Genomic DNA, 18,044 nt, shown 5'->3' on the forward strand with positions numbered 1-18,044 from the left:
AGAACATCTTTATGGCTTTAGACTTTGGATTCTTTTCTTTCTGGGACCCACCCCTTGCTCCCGCTCCCAGCTAATCAGAGACGCATGTCTGGACTAGATCCTTCAAAACCAGCCTGCCTCCAAACCTGGACAGGTGAAAATCTGAGTCTCCTTCCTTATGTCTGTCTCCCCTTGACAGCTGAGACCGTTAATGTTGCAGTGCTGACATTTCAGACGATTTATGGAGAATCTGATGAAGAAGGATTGCCATGTTGGCAGAGGCAGCATTTGAACGATTTGATTATTAAAATTTTCAAATTTTTATTTGTGTGTGTGTGATTGACGTGTGTGATTGACGTGTGTGATTGATGTGTGTCTGTGTGCGTGTGTGTAGGTCAGAGCGTTTTGTGAAACTTATTCTCTCTTTCCACTTTTACACGGGTACTGAGGACTGAACTGATATTGCCAGATTGTGCAGTAACTTTAGCTTCTGAGCCACCTTTCTAGCCCCTCAAAGAATCTTTTAATGCTTTGAAAGTCAAAGTATCCACAACAGTAGGTACAATGGCCCCGCCCCCTACCTCTTGTGTCCCTCCCCAGATTAGCCGGGGCCCTCCTTAGTTGACTTTGATCTCTGGTGGTAAGCAAGACACATGGACTGTCATCTGTGTAAGCATGGCGGTGTTTATCTTGAAAAGATATGGGTTTAAAAGGCATGGTCATGTGACCACAAGTAACAGGAAGCCCTGAGATTGAAGTCCAGCTGCCACCAAGCTTGCAGCCCATGCGACTTACAGAGGACAACTTATCAGAAGCATGTCTGGATCCTGACCATGGACACGGTGAGACGGAACGCGTAGCTTCGAGCTGTCCAGTCTGTAGCGTGCAGAACTACATAACTAGTGTGCCTTTTCTATTTATCTTCTCTGCGGATTTTAAAAACAGAACAATTAATTGTTAATATTTAATACACATATTAGAGTGTTTGAAGCATATGCAGTTAGGTAAATTTGTGCGTGTGTGTGTGTGTGTGTGTGTGCGTGTATGTGTGTGTGTGTGTGTGTGTGTGTGTGTGAGTACCCGTCCGTGCATGTGTGCTTATGGTTGCATGTTTGGGTGCATGTGTGAGCATGTGTGGGTGCATGTGTGAGCATGCCCAGAGATCAATGTTGGGCATGTTTCTCAATTATTTTCCATCTCACTTTTCTTTTTTAAAAAATGACTTTATTGTTTAGTACGTATACGTGTTTTTGTCCGAATGCATGGCTCTGCATCATTGGTGTGCCTGGTACTCGAAGAGGTCAGAAAAGGGTGTCAGATCCCCTTGAGCTAGAGTTACTGACACTTGTGAGCTGCCATGTGGCATGTGAGTGCTTGGGAGGAATCAAACCTTGGTCCTCTGGAAGAGCAGCCAGTGCTCCTGACTACTGCTGAGCTGGCTCTCCAGCCTCTTACTGTGTATGTGTGTGTGTGCGTGCGTGCGTGCGTGCGTGCGTGCGTGCGTGCGTGTGTGTTTGTGTGTATGTATGTATGTATGTGTGTGAGTGTGTGTGTGTGTGTGTGCATGTGTGTGTGTGTGTGTTTGGGTGTGCACAAGAAAGTTTGTTTTACTGATGATGCCCCAAAGTGGAATTAACCTAGTTATCCACCAACAAGTAAATTGATTAAAGTGATAGAATAAAACAAAATTTCTATAGTATTAAATAATAATAAAATGAAAATATAAGATGTTACAGATAAATCTCTAACATTTCACTCAGTAAAAGGAGGCAGACACAAAGAAACACGCACACTATACAATTTCATTTGTGTGATGATTAAAACCCGGCAGAACTAGTGATGTTTAAAGACAAAAGAATCCAGCTTTTTAAAAAGCTTCCCACCTGCTCTGAGCAGAACTGACTTAATCGTGGGAATAAAGCCGAGAATTTGTTTCCTTGTCCCACCCACCTTTGATTTTTAAGTATAGTCTCAACAATTGTGGAATGACCAACTAGGGAGCTAACAGCGAGCTCGTGGGAGCAGTGAGAGCGCCCCCTACAGATTCTCCTGCGGAAGTACTGCCCTTTTTGTTTTTGATTGGAAACTCAATCTGATGACTGAGGGGTTGGCCTTGGGGTGTCTGATTAGAAGGGTATCGGAATGAGGGCCCATAGACTAATCCTCGTAGCTTTGTACCAACTTTAGACTGCCAGAAGGCCACCACTGTGTGTGAACTTCTGACCTCCAATCTCCAGAACAGTGAGGTAAATGAACTTCTCTCTTTCATTTTTAAAGTTAGCTCCTTGGGTATTTGATGATAGATCACTGCTGCATCCTCTGTAAAGGCAGAACTCTCTGAGGTTAGGCAAGCTATGACTCTCCAACAGAAGCTATTGAAGAAATACTGACGTAAGCTCTGACATCGTTTGGACTAGGTTTTCTCTCAGATTCTTAGCCACAACCTCTGCTCCGCATCCTGGAACAGAAAAGCCTGTTACCAGATGATATTTTGAGATCTCTTATTCGGTCCGTCTCAGCATAAACTTGGTTGTGGTTATTGTGAATTCTGAGTCCTTAATCAAGATATGAAGGAAATCGTGGGAGATGACTCCCTGGAACGCTGGGAAAGGCAGAGAGCTGATGATGTAATGACGATCTAGATGGTTAGAAAACAGGCATCCGAACCAGACTCAGGTGGGAGCCTGGGCAAATCTGGTGAGACTTTGCTGTGCTTAGAGTCAGTACGACTTGAATCCATTAGCATTTGTTGAAGCCTACTTGTGGTTCACGTCAGTGCTCGGCAAACAAGTACATAAGTTACATTGTTGGGGAACTTCATTAGAGTTATCCTCTATGCACATGCTGATAGTATTTGAGAAAAAGCACTGCCTGTAGCATTTAGGCCTCCAAAGGCTTCCTTTGTTCTGTTACCTGCCCAGCTTAACTTTCAACCCCCGGTCTCTCATGGAACCTGGAGCTCACTGATTCAGATAGATTTGTTGGCCATGTGAGCCCATGGCTTTCCCCACTCTGTGCCTCTCCAGTGCTGGGATTGCAGACACGGGCCACTGTGCCCAGCTTCTCACATGCATGCTGAGCGTGCCGACTCAGATCCTTAACCATGGAGCCATCTCCCCTGTTTCCACTTAAGTTAATTTTCCTTTCTTTTTTTCAAAAAAGATGTATTTATTTATTATCTATAAGTACACTGTAGCTGTCTTCAGACACACCAGAAGAGGGCATTGGATCTCATTACAGATGGTTATGAGACACCATGTGGTTGCTGGGAATTGAACTCAGGACCTCTGGAAGAGCAGTCAGTGCTCTTAACCGCTGAGCCATCTCTCCAGCCCAAGTTAATTTTCATATATGCAATTGCCCATGTGATCATCATCAAAGTCAAGGAATGGAGATGTCCCTAACTGCAAAAAGTTACCATATCATGCCTGCTCTTCATGAGGGTACTTACCTGAACCTCTGATTAACCATGGGCAGCCTTCAGAAGACCCCAAGCTTAAAAAGCGAAAGCCACCACATTGAGACCAACCTAAAGTCTAAGCCACGCTGTTTATTTTTCTCCAAAGTGTAGATGATGTATATATGGCAGGGCCTGTGAACCCTGGGCTGAAGGTGTCTTCTTATTTCTATGGGGACCCAGCCTATTCCCATGGTAACTCTCAGAGGGGCACTCCTGCTCTTCAGGCAGGGTTGGGGAAGCATGGAGTGGTTCAGTCTCATGTGCAGCCTCCTGTTCTAGTAGTGGGCAGGGCCAGAGTGAAACCCAATCTTCTATTACAAATAAGGAGAAGGAGGTTCTGGGATAGAGAGGGGGCAATGCTGGGCTTAGACCCAAGGACACCAGGGAGCCAAGAGGTTCTGGATTAGTTTTATGTCATGTAGTTTAACACTTTAGTTTCAGGAAAATGAAAACCCAAAGATGTAACAGCAGATGACAAAGGACAGAGCCACTTGGGAGCCTGGCGGTCAGGCCTTGCTGTGCGGTAGGGCCCGAGCTCTGTGCCTCTGACATGCCAGTCCATTCTGGAACATTCTGAGTTCTCTGTGCTTAATGATCTTGAAGGCAAACCCGTGAAACCTCTGTGAAGCCAAGGTTTCCCATGATGAGCAGAGGACTGCAGCGGAGCAAACAGGATGTCTATACCAGGTGACAGGGCCAGGGGTGGGGTGGTGCTGCTTAAGGACACTACCCTGGACACCAGCTTTATGTCTTTTTTGGAAAGACACTACTGGAGGAAATGGGAAACGGATGGAATACTTCACTCAGTGACACAGTGCACGTGGCTTGGTGAGCCTCGCTGGGGAACCTCTGCCTCAGATCAGACAAGGTGAGAGTAGAGAGACGCTGGGTAGAGTGGGAAGCCTGGACTCCAACCTGCAGAAGTTGCAATCTCCTACTCTGATGACTCCTTGGGCATATATGCCACGTTGTCATAGGCAGGCGGCGGAGAGACTGCTGGGCTGGGGATGCTGAAATCCGTGCCAAAGGCATTCGGTAGGAAAATCACAGACTGCAGAGAAAAACAAAACAAAAGAAAAAACAAACTCAAATTCTGGGTGGCTCTGCGGTCTTCGGAGAGTGTTGCAATAGTGCCACTCTGTGGGCACTTTGACAACAACAACAACAACAACAACAACAACAACAACAACAACGACAACAACAACACACACACACATTGTGTAATTGACATTTCAGCAAACATTTTCTAGGGTCAGTTATGAGCTAGGCTTGGACACTTGCAGCTAGCAAAGTAGACAAAACCTCATTTCCCTAACAGTTAGTGCGCTGATATTTCCTCTCTGGATATTCTCTGCTGCGCTTGGGGCTTCTATAACCCTTGCCTGAGCATAGTGCCGGTACCTGGCTTCTTCCACACTAGTAGCTATTCACTGGGCTCCTTGAATCTAGCTCATCCTCCTGCTCCAACCTTAAATGGCACCTGCCAGCCCCCTGCTGCATTGTCCTTCCCAGGCAAGCCTTTGTGCTATCAGTAGCCCCTCTTCCCACGCTCTTTTTATCCACCCGCCTTCTATTTTCCCCTGGAAAAATGAGCTTAACTTCCACTGACTCATGCTGTTTTTTTTCTGAGGTGCCCATTTGTTGGCAGTCTGTCGACACCTCCGTGCAAGGTCTTGCAAGGTGCGTTCCTCGCCCTTCCCAACCCTGTCCTCCGATTCCGGAAGGATCTCCTCAGCTTTGCCAATAGTGTTGGCGCCCCCCGTGGCCACTGGGTGAGTAGTCCCATTTCACAGCTTGAGGTTCTCAGCACAGCTCGGCTACAAAGCAGAAGTGGGAGGGGCTGCAGATATAACCTCTTCCTAGACATCAGGCTACCTCAGGGGTTCTGGACTTGGTGCGAGAGTACTCACTGCGTTAGTTTGGGCACGGGTGGCTTGGCACCCAAAGTGAGTGGCAATGACAGCAATGAAGAACTCCAGGATGGTGAAGATGGTCAACACGGCAAGGTAGCCTCTGCCCACATCCTGAGAATCCAAACCACAGTCAAGGCAAACAGAACGTTTAAAAGGAAAGACAGCCTCTGGACCAAGATAACTTTCCTTCCAGGCGAGAGACAGAGGTGTATCTGGATCCAGCCTTCCTGACTCCAGCCTTGGGCCCCACTCCTTCCATTTCACCGGGTCTCATCCTCCCCCTCCCCCCGCCCGCAGGTGACACTGGGGTAGGGTCAGGAGGTCTATCGGAGCGGCAGGCTCTGTAAACTAGCCCAGGACTGCAGACTCTTGGATCTTCCCTGGCCCTGGCCATAGCCCACATCTCTCTGGGTTTATCACCCCTTGGGACATCTGCCAACACACCCAGTTAGTGACACCAAAGTCCATGAGAAGAATGGCCGTCCCTGCGAAGGCTGCCATGGCACTGAGGATGTTGGTTCCCAGACTGCTCCTCACCTGTGGGAAGGAGAGGAGCAACAAGAAGAGGCAAGGAAGAGAAAGGACACTCACTACCTAGTCTCCTGCACCCTCCTTCCTGGCCCAGGGGCTTGGGACTATGAGCCTTGCAGGAGACTGGTTTTTCCTTTCCCCATTCTTTCCCTTCTCCTTCCCTGAGACCCCAAGAAGAGGCCCTAATGCCTCCCTCTGCTTCTTCTATCCACTTGGGAGCGTCTGGGGAGGAAGTCTAATCCTCTTAGTGGCTTTCCTGGGACACGTTTGCAGCATGTGTCTGACCCCTGACCCCCAACTTGTCTTCCCCCAGGCCCAGGCCCACCCACTAAGACAACTTTGTGTCTATTCTCCCGGGGACCCTTTCTGTATCTTCCTTCTTTGAGTGTCTATGAAGACTTTCTCTCTAGACTCTTACCATCTACCTTGGGTGGCATTTTGCAAGTGCCCCATCTCCTCCTTCTGTATGTAGATGTCTAAATTCCTTCTGCACACTTAGAAAATCCCCAAAGAATGCTTGTTGAATGGGCCAAATGAGTGAGCAGATGGGAACGGGGTCCCGAGTGGCACCCAGGTGAGTGGGCATCGTCCCCATCCCTGGCTCTCTGTCCATTCAGACTTACCAGGCAACTGGTGTGGTTCCTCTCAGCTGCTACAGACAGGGACCCAGAGATGATAAACTGTGTGGGGAAGAGAAGACAGGTAACAGGTAGAGGACCATCAGCTTTCTTGTCTGCATCCTGGCCAGGCATTTTGGGTGTATTTCTAAGATGTCTTAGTGGGTCTGTAAGAGGCCCCTGTCCTCAGGCACGGTGGCATATGCCTTTAATCCCAGCGCTTGGGAGGCAGAAGCAAGTGACTCTGAGTTCAAGGCCTGCCTGCTCTACAAAGTGAGTTCTAGGATAGCCAGGGCAACAGAGATCCCATCTCAAAAAACAAACAAACAAACAAACAAACAAACAAACAAGCAAACAGCAACAACAGAAACAAACACACAAAGAGGCCTCTTTCATGAGACCTCAAGCCATGGATTACCAGGCATGCATTTTTGCTGACATTATATCACTAAAGCATCATAATGCACTCACCTTTCCTTCAAATATTCACTTGACAAATATTTACCAAGTAGCAGTTGGGTGTTAAGAACATAAAAGGAAGAGATCCTTCTCTCATGTGCACTCGAGGGCACGTGCATGTATGCATCTGTGCCTGCGCCTGTGTGTGTGTGTGTGTGTGTGTGTGTGTGTGTATGTGTATGTATCTGTGCCTGTGCCTGTGTGTCTGTGTGTGTGTATGTACTCGTGCATGTGTGCCTCTGCGTGTATGTGTGTGTGTGCTTGTGCATGCGTGCATCTGTGCCTGTGTGTGTCTGTCTCTGTGTGTGTATGTATGTGTGTGTGCACCTGTGCCTGTGCCTGTGTGTCTGTGTCTGTGCGTGTGTGAATGTGTGTGTGTATGTACTCGTGCATGTGTGCCCTCTGTGTGTATGTGTGAGTGTACTTGTGCATGCATGCCTCTGTGTGCTAAGGTCAACCTTGGGTGTCATTCCTCCTCAGGAGCTGCCCACTTGGCTCTTCTGTGGACTGGGCTCACAGATTATCCTGGGATGATGACCAGTGAGTCTTGGGAGGGCTGTCAGCCTCTATCTCTCCAGCTCTGGGTTTCCAAGCACAGCTTGGCTTTTGACAAGAGTGATGAGGTAGAGACTCAGGCCCTCACTCTTGCCGTGCAAGTGCATTACACAGTGAACTCTCTCCCCAGCACTGTGAGGTTTTAACGACTGAATTTAGAGCTACACATGCCCTGCCCAGGCCTCAGGATTCCCGCTCGCGAGACTGATAGACTTTTGTTTATTATCTCCTCCTACCATGGGAGTGGCACACATTTTGTGACAGAATGTGAAACAGGAGGGATCTTAAAAAACAATGCTACCTTTCTTTCTTCCCAAGGCATTGCCCACCTTAGATTCCTGCTTGCCAACATCTTCGTCCCTCTTGGGCCCACTATGGACCACTAGAAGCAGCATGTGAAGTTTCAGTAATGCTGGCATCTCTGAACTCCACTTTTAGGGGCTTCTGAGCTCTTGCTGGGATAGTCTGGGATATGCAGAGGGAACTCCACAGTCATACACAGCAGAGCTTCAGTGAAGACCTCATTAAGTTCATCAAAAAGACTTCCTGGAGGTAGCTAGAGGCTTCCGATTACCAGAGGCACCGGCACCTTTGGTAGGGGCACAGACAGCAGTGCCACCTTGCCAACTCCCTTTCTTTGGGACCTTGGAGCAGACAAGGAAGCCCTGATTTGGTTCTCCAGTGAGGTATGGCCAGAAGAATGGATACAGGGCGGGAGACTGCTTAGGGATCAGCTCAGACAGAACTGGAACCCACAGAGGGAACTGAGGGGTTTCTGCTGGTGGGGTATAGTTGTGGGGTTAGGATTCAGGTAGTCTGGGTGTGATTAGGACACTGGCCTGCTCCCTCCTCACCCACAGTTTGTGGTAGAACTCTGTCTGTTTGCCGGGAGTGAGTCAGGCTGAGGTTTACCTTGAGTGATAACTATTCCTCCCACGTTCGTCTGGTGGGAGGGGGTGGTGAGTAAAACCCTGACGTAGGATGGGCCATGGCTAGGAAAATGTTGGGAGTGGGACAGGGCGCGGTGACCTGGGCAAGACCACTCCCTAGCCGAGGATGGCTATTCCCGCACTCACACAAGCTCCTCCCCAGAAGGGAACGCCACCTTCGATGAAGAGCATCCCCAGGTGGCCTCGTCGAACCATAAGCAGGACGCTGCCAAAGCCAAGGTGGATGAGGCCGATCAGGATCTGCACCGTCTGTGGGAAGTAGAAAAGGCTCAGGCCACTGATGTAGGGCCGCGAGCTCCACTCCGCCCTCTGCGCCCTCTGCTGTCCTGCAGATCTGGCTTTCCACAGCTCGGGGTGGGAGGGGGATGATGAGGAGGCCCAGGAGGCCAGACTTTTAATCAGGATAGAACCAGCTCTCCTCAGACTAGGAGGAGCTCCAGACCACAGCTTTGGGACTGGGTTGTCAAACACAGCTCTGATTTGCTTTTCTGATTTTCTTAGCCTAGGTTCCCTGACTCTCAGCACATTGGTACCAAATGCCTATGTTGCCTTCTTCCTGTTGTCTTTCCATAGCCCATCAAGGGTGTTGGGGGGTTACAGCTGCTTCCATTGGCTAAAATTTCCACTTGGTTTTCTTTCCATCTTCCTTCCTCCTAGCCCCCTCTTATCCTTACCTCCTCCTCCTCTTCTATTTACTAGTGCCCCACGGAAACATTCCCAGAAGCTAGAAGCTAGATGGTTTTTCCTAAGAGTGGGAACTCTCTGGAAAGTGTGGCCTTGTGGTAAGTTCTGCTGTGTTGACTTTCGGTTCTTTTTTTTTTTTTTTTCCGGAGCTGGGGACCGAACCCAGGGCCTTGCGCTTCCTAGGTAAGCGCTCTTCCACTGAGCTAAATCCCCAGCCCCCCAACTGCTGTGTTGACTTTCAAACATTTTTGTTTTTGTAGCAATTCACATCCCTATTTATCCATCACCTATTTAAAAAAAACTTTAAAATTTATCATCTACCTTATCTATCAAAATCACCATCAATTATATATTCTATCATCTACTTGTCTTTCCTATATATGTATCCTATCTTATTTATCCATTCCACCTGTCATCTACCAATCATATTTATTTATCATCCATCCATCCATCTCTTATCCTCATCGATTACATTCATCTACCATCTATCTGTCTTTCATCTATCTACATCATCTATCTAATCTATCATCCATCTTTTCCATTTATCTACCTATAATTAGCTGCTTCTTAGAGACCATTGTTAAGGCCCTTTGAGTTGGGAGAAGGGCTTAGAGGCCACACTTTGTGGACTCTACAGGAGTTGGTTCTTGCCTGTCATTTCATTCTCATCTCTTGTCAGCTCCTCCTTTATTCATTACATCCCAGCCATTTCAGTGTTCTGTATCTTCCTTTGACAAGCCACACCCACTCCCACCTCAGGGCCTTTGCATTTGCTAGTCTTCATTATAGCTAATTCTACCCTTCACCCATCCTTCCGCCCATCTGGCTCTTGCTGGACCGGCTTTAACATGTGAGATCTAGCCTCAGTGTCATCTCTCCATAGAGATATTTCTGTCTTTGCTAGTGCTGCTGTCCTCCATCCATCATTCTTAATCTTCTTTGTAGTTCTGGTCATTTATTTACTGATTTATAAGGAGGGTGAGCTCCTTGTCTGTCTCTCTCTCTCTCTCTCTTTTTTTTTTCTTTTTTTTTCGGAGCTGGGAACCGAACCCAGGACCTTGCGCTTGCTAGGCAAGCACTCTACCACTGAGCTAAATCCCCAACCCCTTGTCTGTCTCTTGTATGAACGAATTTTCACATTTATCCACTTCTCCTCGTTGAGCATGAGGCATGCTGCCTGTCCAGAAATTTTGTCTCAAGTCACATGACAAGCTGCCCTTACCCCTAAAGCTTTGGGTTCTCCTGTCAAGAACGTCTCCATTGGTCTAAGATCAGGTGGCTGAGTGGCCCTGGGCGCCTGCGCCCCTAGCGGTGACTCTTCGAACTGCATGATCCCAGGAGGCTGACACATGGAGGTGGGCAGGATGGCTGGAGGCGGGCGAAGGCCGCTAGCGTTGCTGGGCGGGATGACAACGAACACACCATTGCTGGCAGGAGGTGCAGACATCGTGTTCAGAGAGCCTGGGGGACGAAGGCTCAGGAGATAACAAGGCAGTCATGGTGATCACACATGCTTAAGGCAGCAGGTTGCTAAATGGCATATCTCCCTGCTCTTGCTTACTGAAGTCTGGACATAGTGGAACCCAAATTCTCAGCTAGAGCTGGGGAAAGAGAAGGGACTCACAGAAGGGAAGAGGGTTCTTGGCTCTTTTGACTTGAATCTTAGTTTTTTGTTTTTTGTTTTTTTTTTTTTTTGGACTCGACTCTGATCTTGATTTCTCCTACGTTACATGGAAGGGATTTTATTTTCAATGCCGGGCATGGAACCCAGACGGCACATGAGGCAAGACCACCATTGCTGAGCCACATCTGCAGCCCAAGTGGAACACTTGAGAGAAGCATCTATTAAACATCCTTCTTTCTCTAGAGAGGGTGAGTGATGGCTCAAGAACACACAGCTCTGGAAGGTGGAGCTTAGCTGAAGTACCATTTTATTCAAGGAAAGAGAGGAACCAGGTACGATGTGCCTCTTCTGTCCTTCCTCTAGGCCTACATCTGTTGACCGTGAATACATAACTACTGTGGGGCAACATCCTGCTCTCTTTGACTATCCAAGGAATAACCACTATTGTAGCCAAGATAAACCAGTGAAAACCTTAGGTATGACTGGCCTGGGAAAACTCTAGGGAACATTGATCTGTTAGCCAAATGTCAGGTGGTAGCTTCCCAGGGTGTTGCAGTTACTAATCTAGTGGATTATATGACATTAAACAGTCATCTGCCTTGCTGGTTTTCACATGTGGTGAAGAACCCAGCAGTTCAAGTCACAGCTCTATGACTGAAGCCAGGATTTGAACCCTGGCCCATGTGTTACTGTGAGACAAAGGGGCAAGATGGTCACCTCTTCCTGCCTCACTTTTCTGACAAAAACGTAGGGGGAAGGGCACTAGAACTTATCACATTATGGGTCTGGTAAAGGCCACGATTCACACGGTGACTGTTGTAGCATCTTCATCTGAAGTATTGTTCAGCACATTATCTATCCGGCATACAAATGTGTATTTACCCGTGGCTCGTAGGCCTGTGGTTTGCGTTCATGAGTCATTGCAGTTGGAAGGTCACACAGCCTGTGAGGACAGGCTATGCTCTGCTTCAAGTTACTCCATACTGTGTGAAAGGATGGCTTTGGGCTGTGCCCTGCCCTGGGTGACTGCCTTTAAGAGGCAGCATTTGGCCTTCCTGTGAGTTCAAACAATGAGTCATGATGACACTGTGTCTCACTATGCACCCAGGTACCACCGCCTGCCCAGCACCATCCACAAGGCACAAACAGTTTACTCCTAAGGATGAAGGGTGCCACCTGGACTCTATGAAGGAGTCACCTGGCACTGAAGTAGTGATGGCCCCCTTGACCTGGCATCTGGCCACTCGATGTGTGTGTCATGGGACCAACAGGCAGATTGTCCAGCTCCAGCTCAGCTTGGTTTCTACCAAGTGATGCAGCCTCCTGAAATTACTACCAGTCTGTGTCTTTGTCTGAACCAGCCCTGCACTTCTCTGTGGTCCTGCATCTCTGCAGCATCTCTCGGCTCTGCAGTCCTGCGCCTTCAGCTCTCCAACTGCGGTCCTTGATATCTTCTCCAACCACTGCAGCGATGCAGTGCCCTCCTGTGTCTCTAGTAGTGCTCTGCTTCCGGTAAGGCCTCTTTAAACTATGCTCTGACCTCTGTACTTATGAAGTTAGTCTTTCACACACACACACACACACACACACACACACACACACACACACACACACACACACACTGAGGTGTATAAGGTGTGATCTGAGAGTTAATACTAATACTTAAGATCAGAATAAAAGCACACATGTTAGTCAACAGCTATTAAGGGAAAATCAGGAGTATCTGGCAAACTGCAGCAAATGAAACTGACTTGGTTTGTAAATTTTATTGTTAGTCAATAAAAATTCTGGCACTTTGGACAACACAAATGTACCCATCTGTGTTTCTGGAGTAGCAGGCTCTTGACATAGCCCATTTTGTGGTTCTTTGAGGGACCTCAGTGGATGAGCACCTTTATGTTAGATAGTGGCACTTGTCACCTGTGTGTCCTCTGTGCCATTTTCTCTGGGATGGGCCTGATTCATATTGATGAATGTTAAACACAAGGGTCCTATTGGACTTGCCCTTGAGACACATAGCTGAGTCTCTACAAGGAGTAAAGCAGGGTTCCGGTGTCTGGAGTACCTCAAGGGAATGGGACAAGATGCACGGGGTGAAATCTGCTGGCATGAGCATCTTTTGTCCACTGTAGGTGGTTAAGGAATGTTTCATGGGTTGGGGAGACGGCTTAGTATGTAAAGTGCTTGCTATATAAGCATGAAGACCTACCTGAGTTGGAGTCCCAGAAACCCACGTAAACTGGGTGTGGGCCCACACTTGTTAGCCTAGTGCTGGGGATCCTTGGGGCTCTCTGGCCTGCCAGCCCAGCCTATTTGGTGAGCTCTAGACTAATGAGCTCCAGATTCTCTCTCAAAAGACAAAGTAGTTGTCTCTCGAAGAGTGACACACAGAGTCACTCTCCTATTTAAAGCAGAAGCTACTTGATCAAAGGCATACATGCAAATGCCTGTGTACCCCCCAGCAAAGAGGCAGGACTCTGCACGACACATGCACACAATTGCATATATGTCAACATGGACATACATGTGCACACACACCCATGCATGCACATACATGCAAGAGAAGAACATACTTCAGGTAAATAGTGTTATTGAATGACAATTCCATGCAGAGGGTGGCAGAAGTCATTTGATATCTTGAAGGACTTTCTAATGTTTTCTCTAGCCAAAGCTGGGTGGCCAACATGTAAGATCAAGAGCAAGTGTCTAGGGACAGTGCTATTACTTTCCACATGGTGGGGCTCAATTGGGCCTCTGGTTTCCTGGCCCTCACACCAAAAATGATTCTTAGCAGACACAAATACTGCTTAAGACAGCACTGGCAAACACTCCCTGCAGAGACTCAGCTAGTAAAGGGTTTGAGCTTTGATTAAGTAGCTTCTGTTTTAAATAGGAGATGCCTCTTGTAGTGTGAACCAGACATAGGCAATGAATGTATAAATAGGTGGGGCTGTGTTGACACGGACAGATGGCCTGGATCCAGTTGGTGGGACGGAGTTTTCCAACTCCAACCCAGAACAGCACTTCCTGGACCGTAGTCAATGGTTACTGAAATTTACTTGTTGCTTTAGATGTCAATTACACTAATTTCTATGATTTGGAGCAAGAAGGAAAATAAATTGAACTTCTAGATATTTCTATACAATAAAGGTAAGTATGGCTATGGCGGCTTTGGCTTGAGTTTGGGTCTCGAATGTCCCTCGATGGCCCACATGTATAGAAAGGAGCAGTAACTATAAACAACAAACCAGAGAGGGTGAATGCCTTCCTTGAAGTCATATAGCACTTCAGTGGCTGAACTGTGATAGATCCCAGAATTCCCACTTCCAGTAAGGATGATGCTTACTTTAGAGAATTCACCCATTCCTGGGTCTGAAACCTTCCTTGTCTTATCAGAGTGAAGGAATGCATTGTTATATTTTCTTCCTTGGACAATAGTTCAAATAGGCTTGGCATTCATAGGTGATCAAATTAAAAACCAAAGTGGGCTAAACTAGCTTGCCACTGCAGCCCTTCCCTAAGTCAGGCCATTTAAAAAATTACTACGAACAATTTAAAGGCGGAATTTTAGGCAGAAAGGGCACATTTGCTTTCATAGTTTCCATTTCACCATGAACAGGTAAAAATCATGTCTGAGGACCATGATGGGTCATGTGTGTGTACTGGGAACAATTTCTGAGGTCAGAAGGACTCTCTGGGCTCCCACTGGGCTCAAGTCACCCAGCAGGGAACACTTGCGTCATTAACAGCATCTCTCCCAGGCAGGTGGTGAGAAATACGATCACACACAGACCCCCGTGATCCTCAGGAGAAGAGAAACACCTACAGAAATAGGCTTTGCACCCTCAGTGGGGTAAGTGGCAAACACAAGCAGGAATACATCCCGAGATTCACACTCTCCTCTCCCCTCAGCTCCACCGGAAGCCAGTGACAATGGGTCGGTGGTATTCCAGGTGACTCCATCTCTGCGTTCCCATTTTTCTGACTAACAATCAGCCAGGCTATCCCCACCACTAATGCATACATAGGAACGGAAGGAAGGAAAGTCATTGCACCCTGCCTTAAGGGAACAGCTGTGGAATACTCAGGGCATCCAGGGCAGCTATGTTGATTGTCAACTGCTGAATGGGCTGTGGTAATAACAGCCCTGTACAGAAAGCCCTTTACAGTTTATAAAGAGCTCTCCTACAGACTCTAAGGCAGCCCTGAGAAGGAGGTGCAATGTGGGTCATTTTGTGGAGTGGGTGGGGGGATTGGGGCAGGTCATGGGCCTGGGAGGCTGATGTATTGGTCAGAGATGTTAAGACTGAATTGTCAGCTGAGACCAGACTCTGGAGTGAGTGATGTCACCAAGGGTGTCAGGGGACTTGCAAAAGGCAGGTGGCTGAGAATGTAGGTGTTTTTTTTATACCCTCCCTCCCACGGTTGCAAGTAAGGTTGAATGTAGATTTGACACTGTACAGGGAGGAGGGGAACATATCTTGGGTTATCTTTTCCCATGGCACAGAGGCTGGCTTTGTCATATGAGAAAGTTGCATGTTGGCTCTTTTCATTGGATCTGCAGATTCCTAGGTGTCTCGGTAGAGACACCCCTTTAGAGAAGTGTTTACCAACTCACAAAGCATCCAGCAGGTACGCGGCCCCTATCCTCTTTCTCCTCCTTGCCCACTGCCCAGCTTTGGGGATGCCACTCTGGTCAGCCACTGTATGTGCAGTGAAGAGAGCAAGAAAAAGCATGGGAAAAGATTAAAGCCAGCAAACACCCTTCATACCTGCTGAACCTGAACTGAGGAGCAGCCCCAGGTCAAGATTTGATACAGCTCAAGACCAGGCAGGCTAGTTGCTAGTTACTAAATCGATGTTGTTTGGCCTGAGGCTGACTGGAAAAGCCACAGACTGCTTAAGTGTCACCTCACTATAATCACTGTGAATTTTTGCAAATTAATGTAAACAGTTTTACTTAGGGATACTATTTGTATTATAGAATATAAAATTTGATTTATCCACTATAAAAAATAACCAATATTCAAATTGAAAAGAACTTTACAGAGCACATCCACCTTAGGCTTGATTGAAATCAACACACACACACACACACACACACACACACACACACACACACACACACACACAAAGAGAGAGAGAGAGAGAGAAAGAGAGAGAGAGAGAGAGAGAGAGAGAGAGAGAGAGAGAGAGAGAGGCCCCTAACATTCTAGAAAGAGAACAATGCCCAGCTATCAACATCTGGCCCCATGCTTGGTATGGAGGAAGGCTTCAGTCCTCCTGGGCTTCAGCTGTTAACAGTCTCAGTGGCAGGGGCATTTGTAGTGATGGGCTGCCCCGGCATGCTAGCTGGAGCACCCTGGGGCAGCTAGTACTTGTCTGGGATCAACTCTGGAGAGCCTTTTCTTCCACCCAGGTCTCCAGGAAGCTTTGCTTATTTCTCCCTTGGACCTGCTTTTTTTCCCGGAGGAGCTGGAAGGAGTGACTCTAAGGAGTGGGGATTCTGGGATGAAGTAAATGGCAACATATCTGGGACTTGGAAGCTTGGCTTGTAGTTAAGCCACAGACCCTGCATTCAGCCCAGTAAGAATCCACATCGCTATCTGGCGAGATGAAGTACCTGATTGTGGGCAAATCACCTAATCTCTCTGGGCTTCGGTTTCTCTGTATATCATAAAGTGGCTGTGTAGTAGTAGGGTAAGGTGTTTCAGGCTTCTAAGGGTTTCCTATACATACATCCTGGGTCTGCAGCTTCTCAAACTGGGCAAGAACTTGCATCTGTGTAAATCTGGCTCTGTGGCACCAGGCATCTTGTCTCCAGTCTTGGCTTTCCAGGACAGTCCAGGCCCGCCCCACTGTCCCAGAAGTGATGCAAACTGTTCCACCAGATGTAAACACGCCTTGGGGAAGCAGATCTCTCAGTCATTTTCTCATACCCCCAGGTTGGACCTCTCATAACCCATGGCCTTCTACTATACCCCTGCCTCCCTGTGCCCCTGAAAGTGAACAGCAAGGACAGCCAATTCCTTTCTTCGACTAATACAGTACCTGTTGAGAAGACTTTTCTAGCAGTGACCCTTGCCACATCCTTCTCCTCTCGTTAGAGAAGGGACAGGAAGGACACTTGTGCATGGATAGAATCACCTGACTAGGCTGGACATCTAAATTGAGCTGGCTTCTGAAGGAAGGGAGTCTCTACTTCTTGGGAGGGTGATTGTCTCCCTGAGGTCCCTGGCAGGTACCTGAGAGATCTCTGGTCTTGGCTTTGAGGAGAGAAGACAGACAGCTTTCTTTTGTCCCCCTTCACTGTTCTTGTTGTCCTGAGCTGGAGTGGGTGGCCCTGGGATCCTACTTCCCAATCTCAGTGCCAAGTGGGTTCCCTTCAGTGATTCCTTCTCTCACCCTGCCCTCCCCCCACCCCCAAACCCCTACCTCTTCTCCGGTTAAGTTCCCTGGGTGGCCTTTCTGGAAGGAGGAAGGGGGTACTCACCGGCTTGCCACGGCTGCTGTGCGGGCTGCTGACTCCCCTCTGCCTCTGCGCTTCCACATTCACACATCATCCTGTGAAAACCTTGCTGTTCGTGTGGGGCTTGGAAATCACTGCTTGGGAGCTGCGCCTCTGGTAGGTTCTCAGTTCTTCCTGGCTCAGAGGCCTCCGCCTGTCTCCCAGAGGTGGGGGCCAGAGGAAGCTACTTGTGTGGTCACTGGCCTCCAAAGGGCCGCAAAGTACCCCAGTCCCTTGCTTCAGTCTTTGGAAGGGAACGGCAAGGCTCAGAGAAGAAAGTGATTTGCTGGGCACCCACTACTAGTGTCCGAGCTAAGATGTGGACCCATGTGGCCTTTCACCTTTCCCTTCACTCACTGAGATGCCCTGAGAGGCTTGAGCAGGCTGCCTGTGTTCTGCCCACCCAGTTTGACTACAGTTAGACAGGGGCCCAGAAGGCTGGTGGCAGGTTCCTGTGAACATGTGTTAGTATATGTGTATTTTGTATACACAGTACCCTTCAAGTGCTTGGCAAATTTGCCTGTGAGTTTCTGGGTTCATGATTTCACAGAATAGTTTCTGAGGCAACTGGGAAAGCCTAAAGGTTCAGACACCTTGAACACCCTGCCGGCAGGCCGGGCCAACTCTCAGCTAACCTTGGGATAGATCAGTGTGGCAGGTTGAATGTAAAAATGGCCATAGTCCCCAGGCCTCTGTGTGTCTACACCTGCAGAGAGGGTCAGAGATGTTTTCTTAAGTCCTCAAAACTGGGCTGCCCTGTGACT

The 18,044-nt window shown here is 48.1% G+C and overlaps 1 protein-coding gene across 3 annotated transcripts; it reads right to left on the reverse strand.

Moving 5' to 3' along the window:
* Nucleotides 1-3,829: 3,829 nt before the first annotated feature.
* Nucleotides 3,830-17,324, reverse strand: Ms4a15 (membrane spanning 4-domains A15). Of its 3 annotated transcripts, none has more exons than NM_001191897.1 (7): nt 17,266-17,324; nt 10,371-10,545; nt 8,591-8,713; nt 6,507-6,563; nt 5,797-5,889; nt 5,350-5,463; nt 3,830-4,490 (listed from the first exon to the last, which is right to left on the reverse strand). In NM_001191897.1, the coding sequence occupies exons 1-7, from the start codon at nt 17,322-17,324 to the stop codon at nt 4,374-4,376; spliced, it is 738 nt and encodes a 245-aa protein (NP_001178826.1). In that variant the 3' UTR covers nt 3,830-4,373. The 3 variants fall into 3 exon arrangements, with proteins under 3 accessions (NP_001178826.1, XP_063125982.1, XP_063125985.1); XM_063269912.1 differs by having other exon boundaries at nt 10,371-10,623; XM_063269915.1 differs by lacking the exons at nt 8,591-8,713; nt 17,266-17,324 and having other exon boundaries at nt 10,371-10,595.
* Between the last annotated feature and the right edge of the window lie 720 nt (nt 17,325-18,044).

The sequence above is a fragment of the Rattus norvegicus genome, chromosome 1 (assembly GCF_036323735.1).
Source record: "Rattus norvegicus strain BN/NHsdMcwi chromosome 1, GRCr8, whole genome shotgun sequence".
Classification (NCBI taxonomy): domain Eukaryota; kingdom Metazoa; phylum Chordata; class Mammalia; order Rodentia; family Muridae; genus Rattus; species Rattus norvegicus.